We start from the raw sequence: 17642 nt of genomic DNA on the forward strand, positions 1-17642 counted from the left end.
TTTCAGGATTTGGAATAAGATTTGTTGCATCTCGTGCTACATCCCAACCTTTCTGTACAGTTTGTATAATAGGTTGTGCTTTCTCTTTAAGTATACCTAATGTACTCAAAATCTTCCTTCCAACTCCAAATACACCTCTGGCTATTGTTCCCACTGCGGGTAAAAATCTGGATGCAACTCCTGCTAATGCGCCAAATAAACCCATTTCTTATGGGTTAAAAAATGACGAATTCAAACAAGGACCCCTATGTTTCTAAGGCAACAAAGAAAGCACTCATGATAAAAATCTTTAGTTCAACACCAAATGCTTGGTTTATGGATATCTTGGAAAACATTCCGAGGTATAGAGAAGATGGACCACCATACTGGTTAATATTTGTCGGTCAAAACACAAGATACTGTGAAGCCATACCATTATGGTCCAAAAAATATTTTAGATGTGAAAACTGCTTTGACAATATTCGTTGACAAATACCATCCAACAAAACTGACATCTGACTATGAAAGTTCTTTCAAATCAGACGATATTAAAAACTATCTGCGTTCAAAAAATGTAAACCAATATTTCATTGTCGACCAAAACCATTCTGCTCTTGGTGTCATTGACGGTTGTATAAAAATGTTAAGAGACTTAAACCAACCACAAGGTGGTGAAGCAAATGAAATGTCATATGACGACAAATATAGACACTTCTCCATGGCAAAGATGAGACAAGTTTTAAATATTTACAATAGCCGTAAACAAAAAGGTTTGGGAAACCACTCCCTGAAGAAATGAAAAACAACCCTGACTTAGAGAAAGACTATATATTTAACAATTTAGTCAAAAGAGACAAACAAGAAAGAATGCCGGGCTTCAAACTTCAGAAAGGTGACAAAGTAAAAATAGAAATACCTAAACGCGACCCATATGAAAATACTATTGACTATGACAACAATGGGAACCCGACAGGTACTCACGTTCGTGTTCGTAAAAAATAGAAGAAAGTATACAAGAGAATATTATGAAGTTTTAGGCAAACATGGCAAAATGTACACACTGCAAGCAGAAGATAAAACTACTATTGTCAGACCTCGTTTCAAACTTGTCAAAGTTCAAGGTGGTATACTTTCAAAGACAGTTCCTAACAAATATAAGACAACTCCTGACGAATATGCTAAAGAAGTTGAAAATGACGACTAAGCAATTCTATACCATGCGTAAACTGTCATGTAAGGTGGCATGTATTCTTACTTTGTCCCGTTGTTTGCGTATATCCTGAAACGAAATGTGTATGGTTTCCTTCTCCCTGAGTGTCACTCCAGTAACAATTTATAGCAAACTTAACGTCGTCTTTAACATCATATCCTTTACCTTTTGTCATTCCTGACCAATCCCAATATCTATGCTTATGCCAACCTGCTTGAGATGTACTTAAATCTATGTAGTGACTGTGTGCAGGTAAATTTTCACCTGAAATCGTTTTACTTCCACCTGTTTCCTTTGAAGAGTTTGCACAATACAAAAACCTGTCGACTATTTGTTCCATGCACCAACACCAAACATTACTTGAGGACCTCTTGCTTCCATAGATGTATAAATAGAACCTACTGGGTTCATTAAATCAAACATATGAGATATTATAGGATTGTCTCTTTTGAACTTAAAATATAGTGCAACTATTTCAGGTTTCTTCTGGTTTGTGTCAGAATATTTTTATAATATAATCTTATGTTTTCAGGGTAGGTAAAATCTTGACTATAATATTTATTTCTGTCATCTGTATAATAGTATACTATTCTCGTTTTTTCTATTGCATATATATCTTTATATCTATAATATTCTAAATATAATGTTAGCTTTTGTTCATCTACATGTGGTGTTCTGACATCATCTCCATAGTCATAATAATATGGTGCTGGAGCTGGGTCAGGCAATGTCATATCTGCCATTTCATAAACTCTTAAATATTTCTTTTGTTCGTCTCCATATATGTTTAAGTAGCAGTTGTTGTCTAATGGAACTTTAACTTGTGTACCATCATTCTTTTTATAGCTTACATACATTTCATTGTTATTTTTCGGAATGAGTTTATACCGTGTACCATTTTCTAAGGACTGTACAAACTGCCATCTAAAATATTTATTTTCTTCATTGACAGAAAAGTCACCAACAATAGTTTCAATATTTTTTGTTCCAACTAAACTTTGGTATATTTCATTGACATATGTTTTATCTGCTTTATTTTCAAGGCTAACGTTTAAGTCTGTTATTTCAGAAGATGTATGTGTATGTCCAACGTCACTTTTCCTGTTTAAGGTTTCTTGTAAGTTTGTAATATTTGCAATGGTATGTGTATGTCCAACGTCACTTTTCCTGTTTAAGGTTTCTTGTAAGTTTGTAATATTTGCAATGGTATGTGTATGTCCAACGTCACTTTTCCTGTTTAAGGTTTCTTGTAAGTTTGTAATATCAGATATAGAATGTGTATGTCCAACGTCACTTTTCCTGTTTAAGGTTTCTTGTAAGTTTGTAATATTTGCAATGGTATGTGTATGTCCAACGTCACTTTTCCTGTTTAAGGTTTCTTGTAAGTTTGTAATATTTGCAATGGTATGTGTATGAGTCTTATTTGCTTTTGTCTCTAAGGTTTCTTGTAAGTTTGTAATATTTGTAATGGTATGTGTATGAGTCTTTTTAGAATATTCGTTTTCAGCTCTTGTCACTTCACTTGACATTTTATTGTCAACATATGTTTTGTCTGCTAGTTCAGGATGAGTATGTTCTTTTGTTGCATATGTTGCATCTGCTCTGTCATGTTCTTCTTGAACTTTTTCAATGACATACTCTTTGTCAGCTTTGTTGTCAACATCTGCTTTCAAAAGAAGTTCCTTTATAGGTTTCTCGTTTAAAGTTCCTTTTGTTGGATTTATAGAGACAGTATGGTTCCTATTGTCTTGAAACAGAAACTCATCTGTCATTGGGTTCATTGTCAGTTTTAAGTTTCCTTCTTTCAATGACTCAGATATCTTAGAATAGTTTGAAAAGTTTGTTGTGTTCTTATTTAGAGCTTGTACAATGAGTTGTCGGTTGTGTTGTATTTCTCTCATAGACGCTGTTTCTTTCGACATTTTTATTCTAGATAAAATATGCTTTCAATAGAAAAAGAAAATTCAAGAGTTGCTACAACTAAACCATTAGATGAACTTTTTACTAACGTAGGTCAAAAGTTTGAGACAGAGACCGTAAAGCATGAAGGCTATCGTTTTGACTACCCACTAAGATGGTTAAGAGACCCATCCGTCACAAAAGCTGTTGGCTTTCGTAGAATGAAGTTCATTTCAGAAGCCATACATGGTTTCCCATTTACGGTCGCTTTTGAAATTCGATACTATAACAAAGAGAAACGTACGTATGAGAAATTTGAACAGGGAAAACTTTTACAAGTTAGTTTGCTTGTAAACTTAGAAACAACTCTTCAAGCTTTTCAAGAAAAAATAAACGATATCTATCTCGAATATGCAAACCAGTTTAACATTGACGAAGGAGAGTACCATCTCGATATATATATGACAGGAAAAATGCAACTGTTAAAATCAATAGAATAGAAGACCTTGGAGAAAACGTTTATATTTCTACAAAATATAACAACTTGGCATGGTATAGATTTTTGAGGATGTTAAATCAGCCTGCAGCATATCCAGTACACCCGAACTTTTATGAAGTCGAAAACCCTAATGGAACATATGAAAATGTTTTCGACCAAGATGCTATTATAGTTCATGCTTCATTTTCTGGTGCACAAAACTCTTTTTTATGCTTGGCAAATGACTTTTACGAAAAACCTACAAAGTTATACGAACCACCAAGTGGAAGTATTTCAGACTTTCAAGTATGGTTTACTACAGATGGAAGAAAGAGAATAATTCCATTATACCATGCGTTTTACTTAGAACTTAGTTTCATATACAACTACTATCGAACGGTAAAAATATAATTTTTTAATACGGTTGAGGTGTTGGATTTGGTTGCCAACTAGACTGTGGTGCAGGTTCAGGCTGTTGTATAACAGGAGCTTGTTCTTCTGGTTCAGGGTCTTTAGGTATAATACCAACGAACTGACCTACTCTTTTACCAATTTTTTGACACCGTTCCAAATTCCTCTTCCGACAGATTTTATTCCATTCCATATACCTCTTCCAACATTTCGAAAGAATTTCCTATTCTTCCAAAGAAACCCATTTTACTATATGTAAAAATCTAATGTCCGCCTAGTCTTTTACGTTTCCTTCTGAGTTCCATTGCATTCTTTAACTGGAGCTCATACATTCTATTTCTCCTCTGGTAGAAAACATATTCTGGGTCAACTCCTGTGTTCGCGTCATCTGCATAGAGTTGTTTATATCCCACTTCAGGGTTTGTATAAAACTCTTTCCATCTCATATTTGCATACCATGGTGGCAAACCTAACGCAGCGTCATTTGACATGGCAGTTTGCATTTGTACATCTGTTGGCACTTGACCATAGTTTGCCATTGCAGTTTGTATTCTAACTTCATTTGGAATATTCTCTGGGTTTGGTTGTCCAGGTTGCTGTGCATTCGCTAAGTTCTGTGCGTCCATTTAATATTAGATAAAAATATCTCTTACGAGTACATATGCTGAACATTTGCAGGCATTGGTTCATCTTCATATTCTCTATATCTTTCTGCCACGTCAAATAAGTAAATGACACAATGGAAAAAACCTAAAACAAGTAGTCCTATTTCAAACCACATTTACTTACCAATAAAATTTCTTTGTTGTGACACTTTCTCCGGTTTATAGGACCTCTCTCATATTCTATCTTGTCATATCTAAACTCATAGTCATGTATGTCCTCTAACCATCTCATAACGGTTTCCAAACCACTTTATCGGATGTAAAGTAAAAGCATGGATGGTTATGTAAAACGTCTAAAGTTTCTAAAGAGTCTCTCAAAGTCCAGTCTACTTGGTATTGAAAATCCCATGTGTTATAGAACGGCGGGTCCACTATAAAGAAAACATTTTCCTTGTCTTTATATTTTTCATACAACTCTGTCCAACGACATCTCACAAACTCTATACCCTCAATATATTTTTCTATGTTCTTTTTGAAAACATTTGTATAGTTAAGATATAAAACTTTTGACATAAGTGTTTCAATGTCATGAACTCTTATAGAACCACTATATAATAGTCTAGCAGATATACTATCCCAGTCAATATATTCTGCTTTTTTCAAAACCTCTCTCACAATATTTTTCTTATCTAATGGTATACTTTCCATCTTACCTATAGGTATCTTTTCTTTTAACTCTTTCAATATATTGTTTGTGTCTGGTATATGTTTGAGACGGTTCATATAGTTGTCGAAGTCATTGCATATAATCTTTGAGTCTGGGAATACGGTATGGCACAAATGGGATATATAGAAACTTCCACCGAACAAATCTACAAATGTTAGACCATTCGGTAGTTTCTTAAGTTCTCTCAATAGAATATCTTTACATCTACTCTTATTTCCAAAGAAGGGTAACGGTGGTTTTGTAAAATTCATTTATATATAATAATAAAAATGTTTTTTCCTGAAAAGTGACAGAAAAGTGACAAAACATGAAAACTACTCGGTCAAAGTCTTGTCAGTTTTGTAAAATAACCGTCCTATCTTGTTTTAAAATGGAGAAAAGGCTTCTCAAAGTATACTTCCTTGGAACGCCCGTAACTTTTCCTGTAGCGACGATAGACCCTTACTTGTCCGGACATAGTTATACTATTTTGAGCGCTCTACAAAAAAAGTCAACAGCGACGACTCTCAAAAATTTTTATGGGCTAGAAGGGGCGCAGCCCCTGGGAAGCCCCCTATACCCAAAAAACCTCATTTTATACTAAACATCTTCAGGGCTAGAGGGCACGAAGTGCCTGGAAGCCCCACTACCTTTTTTTTTTTTTTTTTTAAAACTATTATAACACATACATTAGGGATCTATTTTATCATCAAGTTGCTTGCAGTTCATTTCGCAAAATTTGATTCGAGAATAGCTTCTAGACTACTGTCTAATTGAATTGTTAAACTTTATATTTTACGTAATAATATTCTTTTTATTTCGTAAGAATTTGGCTAGAGTTATCTCTTCAATTTTGAAGCATTTTAATGTAATTAAAAGATGATGTACTTAATTTTTTTATCTTTTTTACATGTTTCCATCTTCTATCTTTTTCTGATGCAGTTGCTCAATTTACAAGGCAAGTAAAACGCTTTGATCCAATGGACATTCTAGAATCTATAAGGAAAGACCTTAACATCACATTTGTGCTTCTTTAATTGTTAACATGAGATATCAATAATGGATAGAATTTTGAAAGAACTTAAATTCTATCATAAAATTGCTTGATTCCTATTATTTTACATGCGTACAATCAGAAAATACAACCGAAATATGATGATGAACGATATGTTAAAAAGATAATATTGGTAAATGCGTTGGGAACAGATTGGAGGGAAAATTAAAATTAAAAAAAAATTGTGTTCCAATTTTCTAGGGTTGTTAAAAATATCAAAAATTAGCGTTTTGAAGACACCATGGTGTCTTATAATTTTCCCTTCCTTATTGGCGTGTAGAAATAAATGCGCCAATAGATTGAAGAAGAAGAATTGTTTTTCTCTTAATGAACTTTAATCCTTTTGATATAAGAATATTAAAAACATTAATATAATTTCGATTTCGGAAATTAAATTTCCAAATTTTTTGTCGATTTCGGAAATAACTGGATCCCGCATCCAACACGCAACAACAAAACACAAAACACACTTTTTGGTTCTTTCATCGTTTTAATCGTAATTTATGTAATAAATGATTTGGATAAATTTTACAAAAATAGAACCTATATTATATTCTTTTCAAAGATTCTTGCAAATCATCAAAAATAATTGTATTTTAAAAAACGATCAAATTATCCTTTCATTATTTTAAACTTAAATGAGTTTTTATGATTGACTAAAGCAATCATATTTATTCATCATTAAATAAACAAAAAAATAATATTTGAGAGTTATTTCAAAAAAAACGCATTGAATTTATTAATTTGTCTCAATTTCAGTATTATAAATTTTTATAATTTCAATATTTTGAAATACACTTTTTAATATTTCAATATTTATGATATTTCAATGTATTAAGTGGTCTCAAATTGAGCTTCTCAAATATAAGTTGGCCTATTCAAATAATAAAATTAAATAATATTTAAAATAATAAATAAAAGTGATTGAGGTCATAGCAAAACGGCTGTTTCAGTCATTAATTCTTAAAAATAAAAAGGGTAAAAACTAAATAAAATGGGTAAAATTCAATAGTGTCTGTGCTATCGTTCAATTTGAAGGTGTCTTTTGAAACCGCAAGACACATTGAATTTTTGAATAGTGTATTATGGTTTGACAGACACCAATGAAAAAAATAAAATGATATTTATTTTAAATATATAAGATCCTTATATAAAATATAAATATTTTATCGTTTTATTTTCTTGTTTTCGAAATGTTTTTTATTGAAAAATCAATAAAACTAACTCCAAAATAAAATTTTTGATTTAAAGACACTATGATGACACCAGGCAAATCTTCCAAGACACCTATCGTCGGGAATCTAACAACCCTACAATTTTCGAAATTTTTAAATTATTTTGGGTATCATAACTACATTTAAAAAAAGTCAAAAATTTGAATTGAAGAATTTACGGTTTTTTTTGACAGTGTGAATGGATTCCAAAAAAAGTCATCCGCTGAGGATGACAATGTTTGGAACACCTACTTCAATACTCGATTTACAGGAGAAGAAGCTAAAAACTGTCTAAACTGTGATCTAACAACAGGAAAAGGCCAATACTACTTAGATGAGTGCAATTTTTTTGATGATCATGATCGAGTTATCAATTTTAACCCTATTACTAACTCATTGTTCCTACATAATCGGTGTTATTTTAGTAATTGCACTTCAACAGAGGAAGGCAGCTGCATTTGTTACAAAATTGGCAGTAATAGTTCAATTGTTCAACGAAAGTTCTGTTGTACAAAATGCCAAAGCTCTCAAAATGGCCAATTTTCATATACAGAAGTTGACACAGATAACTTAAACTTTATTATTGAAAGTTCCATTTTTGATGCAGGAAATGAAAATGGAGGATCTGTTTTTCAAACATTGTATGATAATATCGTAGTTTCATCAACAAATTTCTCATCAAATAAAGCTAAATGGCAACCTGCTGGACATTATGAAGCTAAACCAGATAAATACACAACAAAATTTAACTATTCAACTGTTGTTAATAATTTAGCAACAGATATTGATGAAAATATGATAAATATTTGGTATAATTCTTTGATTGATTCATGTAATATTATAAATAATACCATAACAAAATCAAAATATGGAATTATTTACCATTATCAAAATTCTCTTACTGTAAAAAGTTGTTCTTTTATTAACAACACTACTCCTGAAGGTTCATCTTTGATATATAACTATGATGATCAATTAACAGTTGATAGTTGTTACATTGACAATTCGATTTCATCAACATTTTATAGAAATGTAGAACTTAATCATCCAAGAGAACTATTTACTAACAAATTGATTCATTTTTCAACTGGTAATTGCCAAGCAGAATTTGCAATTATCAATAAAAGTATTTCTGAAGTTAATAAACTTTCTCTTTTTTTACAAACTTTAGTAAACATATTTAACTCTTCATAATATATTATTTTTAATCAAACCATCATAATAAGTAATAAAAGCAGTGTTTTCACTCTCATTTCTAAAAATCATAATGAGATTGGAATCACTTCTGTAATATGAGACTTTCCTTAAACGTGCATATTCTCTCCCATTCGTAGAAGTTGTCAGAGAAAATTACAAATTTTCGTGTGACTTTTTCCCTTGATTTTTGAAAAAGTAAGAATTAATGGAAAATAATTTTGAGAAAACTCTAAGAATTCTTTTTATACATAAAATAAAGAAAAAGACAGAAAGAAAAAGACTTAATGAGGGATTTGTTTGAGGTCAATGTTTCCAGGTATGAGTTCCTTGAATATCTGAGAGTTCGGGTATTGCTGTATTCCAGCCAAAAGCATTTTCTGCTTTGAAGGATGGTCCAACATAACAAGGATTGCGATTGAGTGTTCGCAAATTGTCTGGTATGATGATGACTCTCTTATTGCGTCGAAAATAACTGGAACAATTTCGTTCTCGATCTCTTTGACGTCCTGCAACAATCCGCTCTTCGCTGCGTAGTAAATGAAAGCCATAACGTTCTGTACAACCTTTGGATGCTGTTTGTGAAGTGCAAGACCAAGAGAAGCCAATCTGACAGCTCGCAACTGTTGGATCTTCTCTGGAACAATGTCTACAGATAAAGCAAGACATGCGAATCCGTTCGAACAGATGTCGAGAGACTTCATCATCTTCTGGAGTGTTGGAACAACATTTTCGACAACAACAAAAACTTCGGACTTGTAATCGAAGTTTTCGACTTCTTTACAGATCATGACGCATCTGGAAAGAGCAATGATAAGGCCGGTGACCTTCTCGACACCGAGTTCTGGATTAAGAAGCTTGGCAATCCATGAAAATCCGCACTTTCCGATGGCGAATTTAGCAAATGGTGTAGATTGTGTAAGACGAGACATTAACATACCAGCACCAACTGACTTTTCGTTGATAATGTTGTCGAGAACTGGTGGATGGTTGAGAACTTTGAGGCAAAGCTCTTCATTATTGGCAATATTGAACAAAATGAAGAATAACTGCTCTTTTACTGGCTCCGGAAGACCAAGAGAGAAGCAATCACAGATTGGTTCGATTGATTCTTCATCAGCAAACTTGATAAAAGCTTGTTCTGGTGTATCAAAAAGATATTGAACGGCTTCTGTAACGATTTCGATGTTCTTTGGATAGTTATTGATGCAGTCCTTGACATCGTTGAAGAAGGAGTAGACAGGAAGGCATCCTTTCTTGCCTATAGCGGATAATGTCTTGATACTGAGAAGAACGACCTCTGGATCGCGAACGTAGAATGTAATGACACCATCTGGGACATTGATGGCCTTTGATGAGGCAAAGAACTCGAGATCTGGCTTGGATATTTCTTGAGGGTTTGTAAAGTAGTCGCAGAGCTTCTTCATGGATTCTACGAGGGATGGTCTGTCGAGAATGTGAGAAACAACGTCAGAAAAGATTCCAAGTCTCTGATCTTCAGGAAGTGGATGAATTCCGCATGTCCTGAGCAATCTGTTGTAGGCAACCTTTGCATCACCGTCTGGGATGATGTTCATGGCGTTTTGGTACTCCTGGAGTGATTCAAGACATTTATCCTTCATATCGTAAATGTTTGCACGGCGAGCGAGTGCTTCGACGAGAAGAGGGACGATTTCATCATTCTTTCTTTGTTCAACATCTAAAGCTTTGATGGCTTCTGGCTTTCTTGCAGAATTTGCGATTTCAATGGCATTATTGATATCATCAAGAGCCTCATCGTATTTCTTGATGAGAATGTTGCAGTATGAGCGATTGTTGTAAGCAGAAATCTTAAGAGCTGTTTTATCATCAGTTGTGGCCTTTGTAGCTTCGATAACTTTTGTAAAATCGGCAATAGCAGCTGGGTACTTTCCAGATATCATTTTGTTCTTGGCAGATGCGTTGAGTTGGGCTAATTCCATCTCTATAAATAAATGACCAAAATCAATAAAAGTGACTCCTAGATTTTATTATGTACACAATTAGATCTAAAAGCAATTTTAAAATCAACCTACAGAGTAAATCATTTTTCACAATAAGTTATTGTTCGAAATGATGAATAATTTTGGGTTTTAAAAAATTTTTGAAGTTTGGAATATGATATTGCTTCCAATCTCTTAATTTTCTCACTTATATTATGATGGATCACATGAGATGCTTTGTTTAGATTAATATTTAAATGTTAAATATATTATTTAGATTATAGTTGCCATAAGTTGCATCATGAAATCGTTTACACTTTTTATCCAAATACCATAGCTTTGCAATCCTAAACAAATAAAAATATTTACAAACAAATCATTTATTGGAATTAAGCTTCTGTCCTACTTGCAATTATTTGTAAAATCGACTGGTATGTATATCTTTTATATTAGACTTCTAAAAGGCAATCAATGTCTTTATCATTTGTATTTCACGCTGTATCACATAGACTGGATGATATTTGAATAGAAAAACTTTTGTCCATTTCAAACTATCAATATTTTGATAATTTGATCAAATTTGTTTCCCATTCCGGAAGACAAAAGGTTAAAATCTTTCCAAAAGTAGATTTTTATGTTTGTCTCGTAGAACATATTTTAAAGAACTTATCTTGCAAAATTTTTGTTGATTGACCAGGTATAAAAGTGACTGATTCTTCACTTCACATAACAAAGATGTCTTGCTGCGGAGGAAGATGCGGATGTGGTGGTGTTAAGCCAGCTAATGTTGATGACGAACATGTTATCCAGGCTTTCAAGGATGCTGTTGCTCTTGCTAACCAGAAGAACGGAACAAATCTCGAATTTGTTGAGCTTATCACAGCTACACAGCAGGTTGTTTCTGGATTCATCTTCGAGGGTGTCGTCAAGACAAACGATGGTGATTACAAGGCTAAGATTTGGTGCAAACCAGGAAACACAGAGAAGGAACTTCAATCTTTCGAAAAATACTAAACTATTAGATCTGTAATATAATAATTTAGAACTTTTTTTTACGTTTTTAAAGATAAATTTTCTAAAATTATATCTGTTATTTTGATTTCTGCATCAATAAACTATAAATATCAAATATATGTGGAAAGGATTCTTTGTTATCTCATGAGAGAGCTGAAAACAAACGAAAATATTGTTGTTTAAATATATTTCCGTCTTGCTTTGAAAATTTGATATAATTGTGTGCTTTACACGGAAATGCATTTAAATATTTATTTTAATTTATAATGAATAGAATAGTATAGTTTTAATAAACAAGAACATACAAAAAAAGAATAAAATATTATACAGATGATATTTGCATAAGAACAACTCTTCTATTTGTGAATAATTTTCCTTGAATGGTTGAATCAAGTATTTGGCCAACAGCTGCTATCATATACATGTCATCTTTACCAGTTAATCCCAAAATTTCCCAAAGCTCTCTTACTTTTTCGAATAAAATAAAAGATGATTCTCCAATCCAGTTATTTGTAATATCTATTGCGCTCCTTGCAATGTTCATTAAGGATTCAAGTCTAAGAGCACACATTCTTTGTCTGATTCTTTCTTCTGCTTGAGAAACCAAAATAACTGAAGAAACAACCCAAGGACATGGAGAAGTTTTCTGTGTAAGCTTGTACTTCTTCTTTATGACTTGAATTAATCTTTCTCTTTCAGGATCTTCTGTATTTAAATTTACTAAAGAATTGTAATCTCCTGAGACAGAAATTTGCTCATCCATGGTAGGAGTTTGCCATACTGTCTTATCTGATAGCCGAATCCAAGTGCAAGGAAAAGAAAATGTTAATAAAATATCTTCTGGGGATTGTGCTTGACATTGAATGATTTGGAGGTAAAGACCTGATATTGGACGTCGTAAATGTTCAAATGACGAATGATAAAGCTGATAAGGGAACATGAAATTAGCAAGAAACTGAGCCATGGCTTTTGCTTGATTATAATCATTTGATTCTATGATTGTTGACATCTGTGTCTCAAAATGAGATGTAAGAGCTATCATGTGGAACATCAAATCAGCTGGTAAACTTGGAAAATCAGGCATTTTATATATATGAGCATTTGTAAAGCGATTAAGATATTCGAGAGCACGAGAAATAAGAGGTGTTGATATTTGTAGTGGTTGTTGGAATTTTAGTGCGGATCTTGTTGAATGAGTGATTTGTTTTAAAAAATATTTGATTTGCTGCTCCTGCTCGAATGACATATCAATTTTCTTTAAGTTGTAGATTATCGCAACACAATAATTTCTCTTAACATCATCATTTGTAATTTGATAAATTGAAGCAAAAGATCCAAGATTGAGTTGATGCGAATCTACATGCCTAAATAGGATATTCTTCAATCTCATATCTTTTTCGGATGATGGTATATATGTATTTAGTTTGAGTAAATATTCAAAAGGCATTTCGTTTTTATCCTGGTAATAAAGCCATTTTTCCAATACAGTGACCTCTTTTTGATCATTATACGTTCCAAGAGCCACTGCTAAAAATGTACTATCAGTAGAATTTAGCAGTGATTCAACTTCATTCATTTTTATGAAAATTAATCTTTCTTTTTTAAAGTTTTCTATTTCTTTTCCTATGCCAATTTCAGTTATTTAGAAATATTCCGGAATTGCGGATTCATTATCGATCAAATGCTAAATCATCAAGCTCGATCCTTATATCTTAATGAATGAATAGAGAAGCATCAAACATGCAATACTTATGTATATATCATATAAAAAATGTTGTAATTATTTTGATATTTCCGAGAAACCTTCCCACCATAAAACATATGAAGGATTGCGACTTATTCGCATTTTTAGGTAGTTGTGCTTTTGCTGGCAAGCTGATGAATAATTTTGATAATTTTAAAATAATTATTGCAATTCTCTTTATTTTTATTTAATTTTTATAATTCCTAGCTGTAATGCTGATAGATTTTAAAATCATGGATCTTGAAAGTCTAATTGAGGATAGAAAATATTGCTTGAACATAAGAAATTACTTAACATTTACCATGCCTGATATTTACACTTAATGGAAATCTCATATTCATTACCCAGAAAGGACATCTCTTGGGAACAATTTTTCTCACAGTCCTAAATTTTCGTAACCAAGCGACATCATTGATATTTATTACAAGACAAGTAATTTTGCATTCAAATATTTGAACACTGATTGATTCTAATTTTGATGGCTAAAAAAAATTAATTTCGATGAGTGGAACAGAGGAAGCTCCAGCTGTCGATCCAGCATGGATTCCTCTATACAAACCCGTCTCAGAGGCCGAGCCTACTCCTATAGATATCGAAGCTTCCCGCAAACTTGTCGAATTCCTAGATTCTGCAGGTGCGATAGCAGATGCCGAAGCAATGAAGCACCGCCAGGCTGTTTTTGAGACAGTCAGCAAAATTGTTGATCAGTTTATAGAAAAAGTCCGCGTAAACAAGAAAATGGAGCCACCGGAGGGCGAAGTATATAAAGGAAAATTATTTTACAGTGGATCCTACAAACTAGGTGTATGTTCACCTAAGTCAGATATCGATTGCGTAATTCTTGCACCTCAATTTGTCCAGAAAGAAGAATTCTTTTCGATTTTCTATGAATTATTGGCAGCTGATACTAAAGTAAAAGGACTAATAAAGGTTGAAGAAGCCTATGTACCAATTATAAAGCTCACTTATGATGATATCGAGTTTGATATATCTTTTGCTGCCTTAGGATTAAACAACATTACAGATGATATAGATTTATCACCAGATTCTGTATTGGAAAACCTGAGCAAATTATCTGTGAGAGCCCTCAATAGTCTTCGTGTTAATAATATGGTGATTAAACTAGTTCCTAATCTAGATAATTTCAAAACTTTACTAAAGTTTGTTAGATATTGGGCTTTTAAGCGAGGATTATACGGAAATGTCTACGGATACTTTGGTGGCGTTAATCTTGCCATTCTTTCCGCTTTTGTTTGTCAAAGATATCCAACAGCTTCTCCAGCTATGCTTGCCCTCTACTTTTTCTCCGAAATTTCGCAGTGGACATGGCCAACGCCAATATATATCAACCGTCCTAATTATGGTGAGTTACTTTCTTGGGATCCAACTACGGAATCCGACCATAACGACGTAATGCCAATCATTACACCAGCGTATCCATCAACAAACAGCCAAAGAAGCGCAACAACGTCATCGCGAAACAGAATTATCCAAGAGATGGTGAAAGCTCTTCAAATAATGCCGAATATCATTACAGGAGACCTTCCATGGTCAGCGGTTTGCGAAGACCATGAGTTCTTCGAGTCGTACAAGAACTACATTGAGATAGATATTCGCGCAGAAGGCTTGGCAGATTATAATTGGTGGAAAGGCACAGTTATCTCAAAAGTTAAGAGGCTAATTACATCGCTTGAAGCTATAGAGCGTGTTAAGTGCGCTCCTATCTTCCCTTCTTCTTTTGATCGTGAAAATAACAATAAATACCAAGGTTCAATTTTCATCGGTTTGGAGACAGAAAAGACAAAAGATGATGAGGGAAAGAAGGTCAACCCAAGCGCTGCAATTAAAAAGTATCTGGAAGAGATTTACAAATTAACAAACAGACCTCTGTCAACAAAGATAGAAAATCCACAGGTAATCAACAGAAAGAAGATCCCTGACTTCTGTTTTCCAAATGGAAGAAAGAAGAAGCCAAGTAAAAAGCATTTGAAAAAGAAATCTTCTTCTTCTGAGAAAAAGGGAAAATGAAGTGTTAGATAACCTTTTTCATTGACAGTGTTTTATGTCTCACAGTATATATATATATGTTTTTATTCATAATTTTAATTTTTTTATAAAAAAAGTTTTTTTAAAAAGTTTCCTTGTAAACTATAGAATCTCTTTCAATTTTTCTGAGTAAAACGTAATCATTTTTAAATCATTTTCTTTTTTAACTATTATTAGATGAAATCATCATGTTAGCTGGACATCTTTCCAAAACTTAGCCTTCACACACATAGAATTACTGATTTAAGAACTACAATTACTTATATCTATTAGGATTGTTGTAATTGAATTGATTATCAGCATATTTGTAGCTGATTAATCCATATTTGTGCATTAAAATATTTATATTTTACTTAATGTGGAAGTTTTGTAGATATATTTTTGCTTTTTATATTGATTTCATGAAAATTGAAATAAAGATTTTATGTTTTTTTACTTTAATCTTCAATAAAACGTTTTAATCTATTTACATACAGATGATATTAAATGCAGTTATATGAAAAAATGAAGATAAAACAGTAGACAATTTAAATAATAGCAAATAACATAAAAAATAAAATTAACAGGATGCCCGATACAAAGTATCGAGCATATCACTACGATGATTCAAAACGCCTAAAGCATCTCCGATCTTCAACATGTAAAATGGGGATGGATCTGTTGAAGGGAATCCAAGGAAAGTATAAACAATCTTTTTCTCTTCATCATAATAAGAAACAAATGAATGTATGCGAGGAATCATGAAAAGACCGTTCTCTGTAACTCGACCGTCAGATTTCGTAACTGTTTCTTCATCTGGCATAATATAAAAGACGAACCACATATTTCGGTTCAAATCGAAGCAATAAATCAGGTTGTAACTGTTTTCTGATTTTCCTCCGATATAAAGAACGTATTGACCAGCAAGAATCATTCCGCTGCATGTAGTAATACTCGTAGGTTGTGGTCCGCCGGTCTGAATGACCTCGCATAGTTTCTTTTTCGTATTTATTATCATCATTCCACTGGATTTTGAGCCTCCGAAGATATAAATGTTATCATTATATACGATATGAGGTACAGCAGCTCTTCCAGTGATGTTTTGCGCATAGGCTGTCCAGTTTAGGGTTTTTAAGTCAAGAATATATAATCGATTTGGCCAATCTCCGTTAAATCCGCCCCATAAAAACAACTGGTCACCAATGACATCGAAAATGGGACTGGATCGACCACACGGAACGTCTCCTTTAGTATCTAATCTGTTTATGACGAGTGTGTTAAGATCTATCGCGTACATGTCGTTGATATAGTCTGTACTATTATATCCTCCGTATATGATTAAATGGTTTTGATATACGACTGCACAGGAACCAGTTCTCGGAGAAATTTTAGAACCGGAGGTTCTAAGGAGTTTCCAGAGATGTGTAGTGCAGTCAAGCATCCAAACATCGTTGAGGAAGATATTATCTTTGTTAATACCGCATCCAATGTAGCATTTGTGAGAATTTTTATCTTCGGCACTGAAAAATCCGGTTCTTGGGAGAGGTGTTGTTCCTTCCGGCATATGCACAGACCATATACCAACAAAAGGCTGGTTAATTGTTTTTCCGGCAGTATTATCATTATCACTAACATCAGAGAAGCCATGACTGGCTACTTCTTCATAGGAACGGGTGGAAGAAATAGGTAGATAAACGTCATTGACAGAGGGCCTGTTCTTTCCAGAGATTACACTTTGATCTTGCCCCATTTATTTTAATTTATTTTTTTTTCCTTTTCAGAAGAATTCTGTTTTAGAAACGATAAAATTTGAAACCGCAGAATTGAATTTTCAATATATAAATTTAGGGGGAGAACAGAGGTAGGGCAACGATAGAAAATTTTTGGAAAAAAAGTTCGGAGATCTTAAACGTATCATATTCCCTGCATGGTTTGGTATCTTCCGCCATGCGTTGTGCCAAACATATTGACACTTTCCAATAATTAATTTATGGTATGAGTCACAGAGTTAGATTATAAAAAGAAAGTAAATAATTGCAATTAGAAATCATATATGTCGGAAATCAAATGTTGATGAGCAGAAACCTTTTACTCATCATAAAAGAGATAAATCACTAAAGATTTGTATACATTAAAATTTGATATTTG

At 33.0% G+C, this 17642-nt stretch overlaps 6 protein-coding genes and 2 pseudogenes across 8 annotated transcripts, besides 1 other annotated feature; 4 read left to right on the forward strand and 4 right to left on the reverse strand.

The window, feature by feature from the left end:
- Positions 1-2679: part of a mobile genetic element that runs on past the window's edge.
- TVAGG3_0213870 lies at positions 223-1100 on the forward strand (annotated as a pseudogene). Its single transcript has one exon. A coding segment is annotated over exon 1 (878 nt).
- Positions 2680-3129: 450 nt separating the features above from the next.
- On the forward strand, positions 3130-3977 carry TVAGG3_0213880 (annotated as a pseudogene). The gene has a single exon. A coding segment is annotated over exon 1 (848 nt).
- Positions 3978-4240: 263 nt separating this feature from the next.
- On the reverse strand, positions 4241-4603 carry TVAGG3_0213890 (uncharacterized protein; the record flags this gene model as incomplete). Its single annotated transcript, XM_001323388.1, has 1 exon — positions 4241-4603. One exon carries the CDS (start codon positions 4601-4603, stop codon positions 4241-4243), a length of 363 nt encoding a protein of 120 aa, XP_001323423.1.
- Positions 4604-7435: 2832 nt separating this feature from the next.
- On the reverse strand, positions 7436-10725 carry TVAGG3_0213900 (tetratricopeptide repeat domain domain-containing protein; the record flags this gene model as incomplete). The annotated part of the gene is made up of 1 exon (XM_001323387.1): positions 9035-10711. The coding sequence occupies one exon, from the start codon at positions 10709-10711 to the stop codon at positions 9035-9037; it is 1677 nt and encodes a 558-aa protein (XP_001323422.1).
- A 685-nt stretch (positions 10726-11410) lies between these two features.
- TVAGG3_0213910 (cystatin family,phytocystatin subfamily) lies at positions 11411-11889 on the forward strand (the record flags this gene model as incomplete). Its single annotated transcript, XM_001323386.2, has 1 exon — positions 11447-11725. One exon carries the CDS (start codon positions 11447-11449, stop codon positions 11723-11725), a length of 279 nt encoding a protein of 92 aa, XP_001323421.1.
- Positions 11890-11995: 106 nt separating this feature from the next.
- Positions 11996-13426, reverse strand: TVAGG3_0213920 (guanine nucleotide exchange c9orf72 family; the record flags this gene model as incomplete). The annotated part of the gene is made up of 1 exon (XM_001323385.1): positions 12048-13301. One exon carries the CDS (start codon positions 13299-13301, stop codon positions 12048-12050), a length of 1254 nt encoding a protein of 417 aa, XP_001323420.1.
- Positions 13427-13827: 401 nt separating this feature from the next.
- TVAGG3_0213930 (poly(A) polymerase family) lies at positions 13828-15497 on the forward strand (the record flags this gene model as incomplete). The annotated part of the gene is made up of 1 exon (XM_001323384.2): positions 13971-15497. One exon carries the CDS (start codon positions 13971-13973, stop codon positions 15495-15497), a length of 1527 nt encoding a protein of 508 aa, XP_001323419.1.
- Positions 15498-16036: 539 nt separating this feature from the next.
- Positions 16037-17250, reverse strand: TVAGG3_0213940 (nitrile biosynthetic process; the record flags this gene model as incomplete). Its single annotated transcript, XM_001323383.1, has 1 exon — positions 16075-17244. The coding sequence occupies one exon, from the start codon at positions 17242-17244 to the stop codon at positions 16075-16077; it is 1170 nt and encodes a 389-aa protein (XP_001323418.1).
- Positions 17251-17642: the final 392 nt, after the last annotated feature.

Source organism: Trichomonas vaginalis, chromosome IV (genome assembly GCF_026262505.1).
Source record: "Trichomonas vaginalis G3 chromosome IV, whole genome shotgun sequence".
Lineage (NCBI taxonomy): Eukaryota > Parabasalia > Trichomonadida > Trichomonadidae > Trichomonas > Trichomonas vaginalis.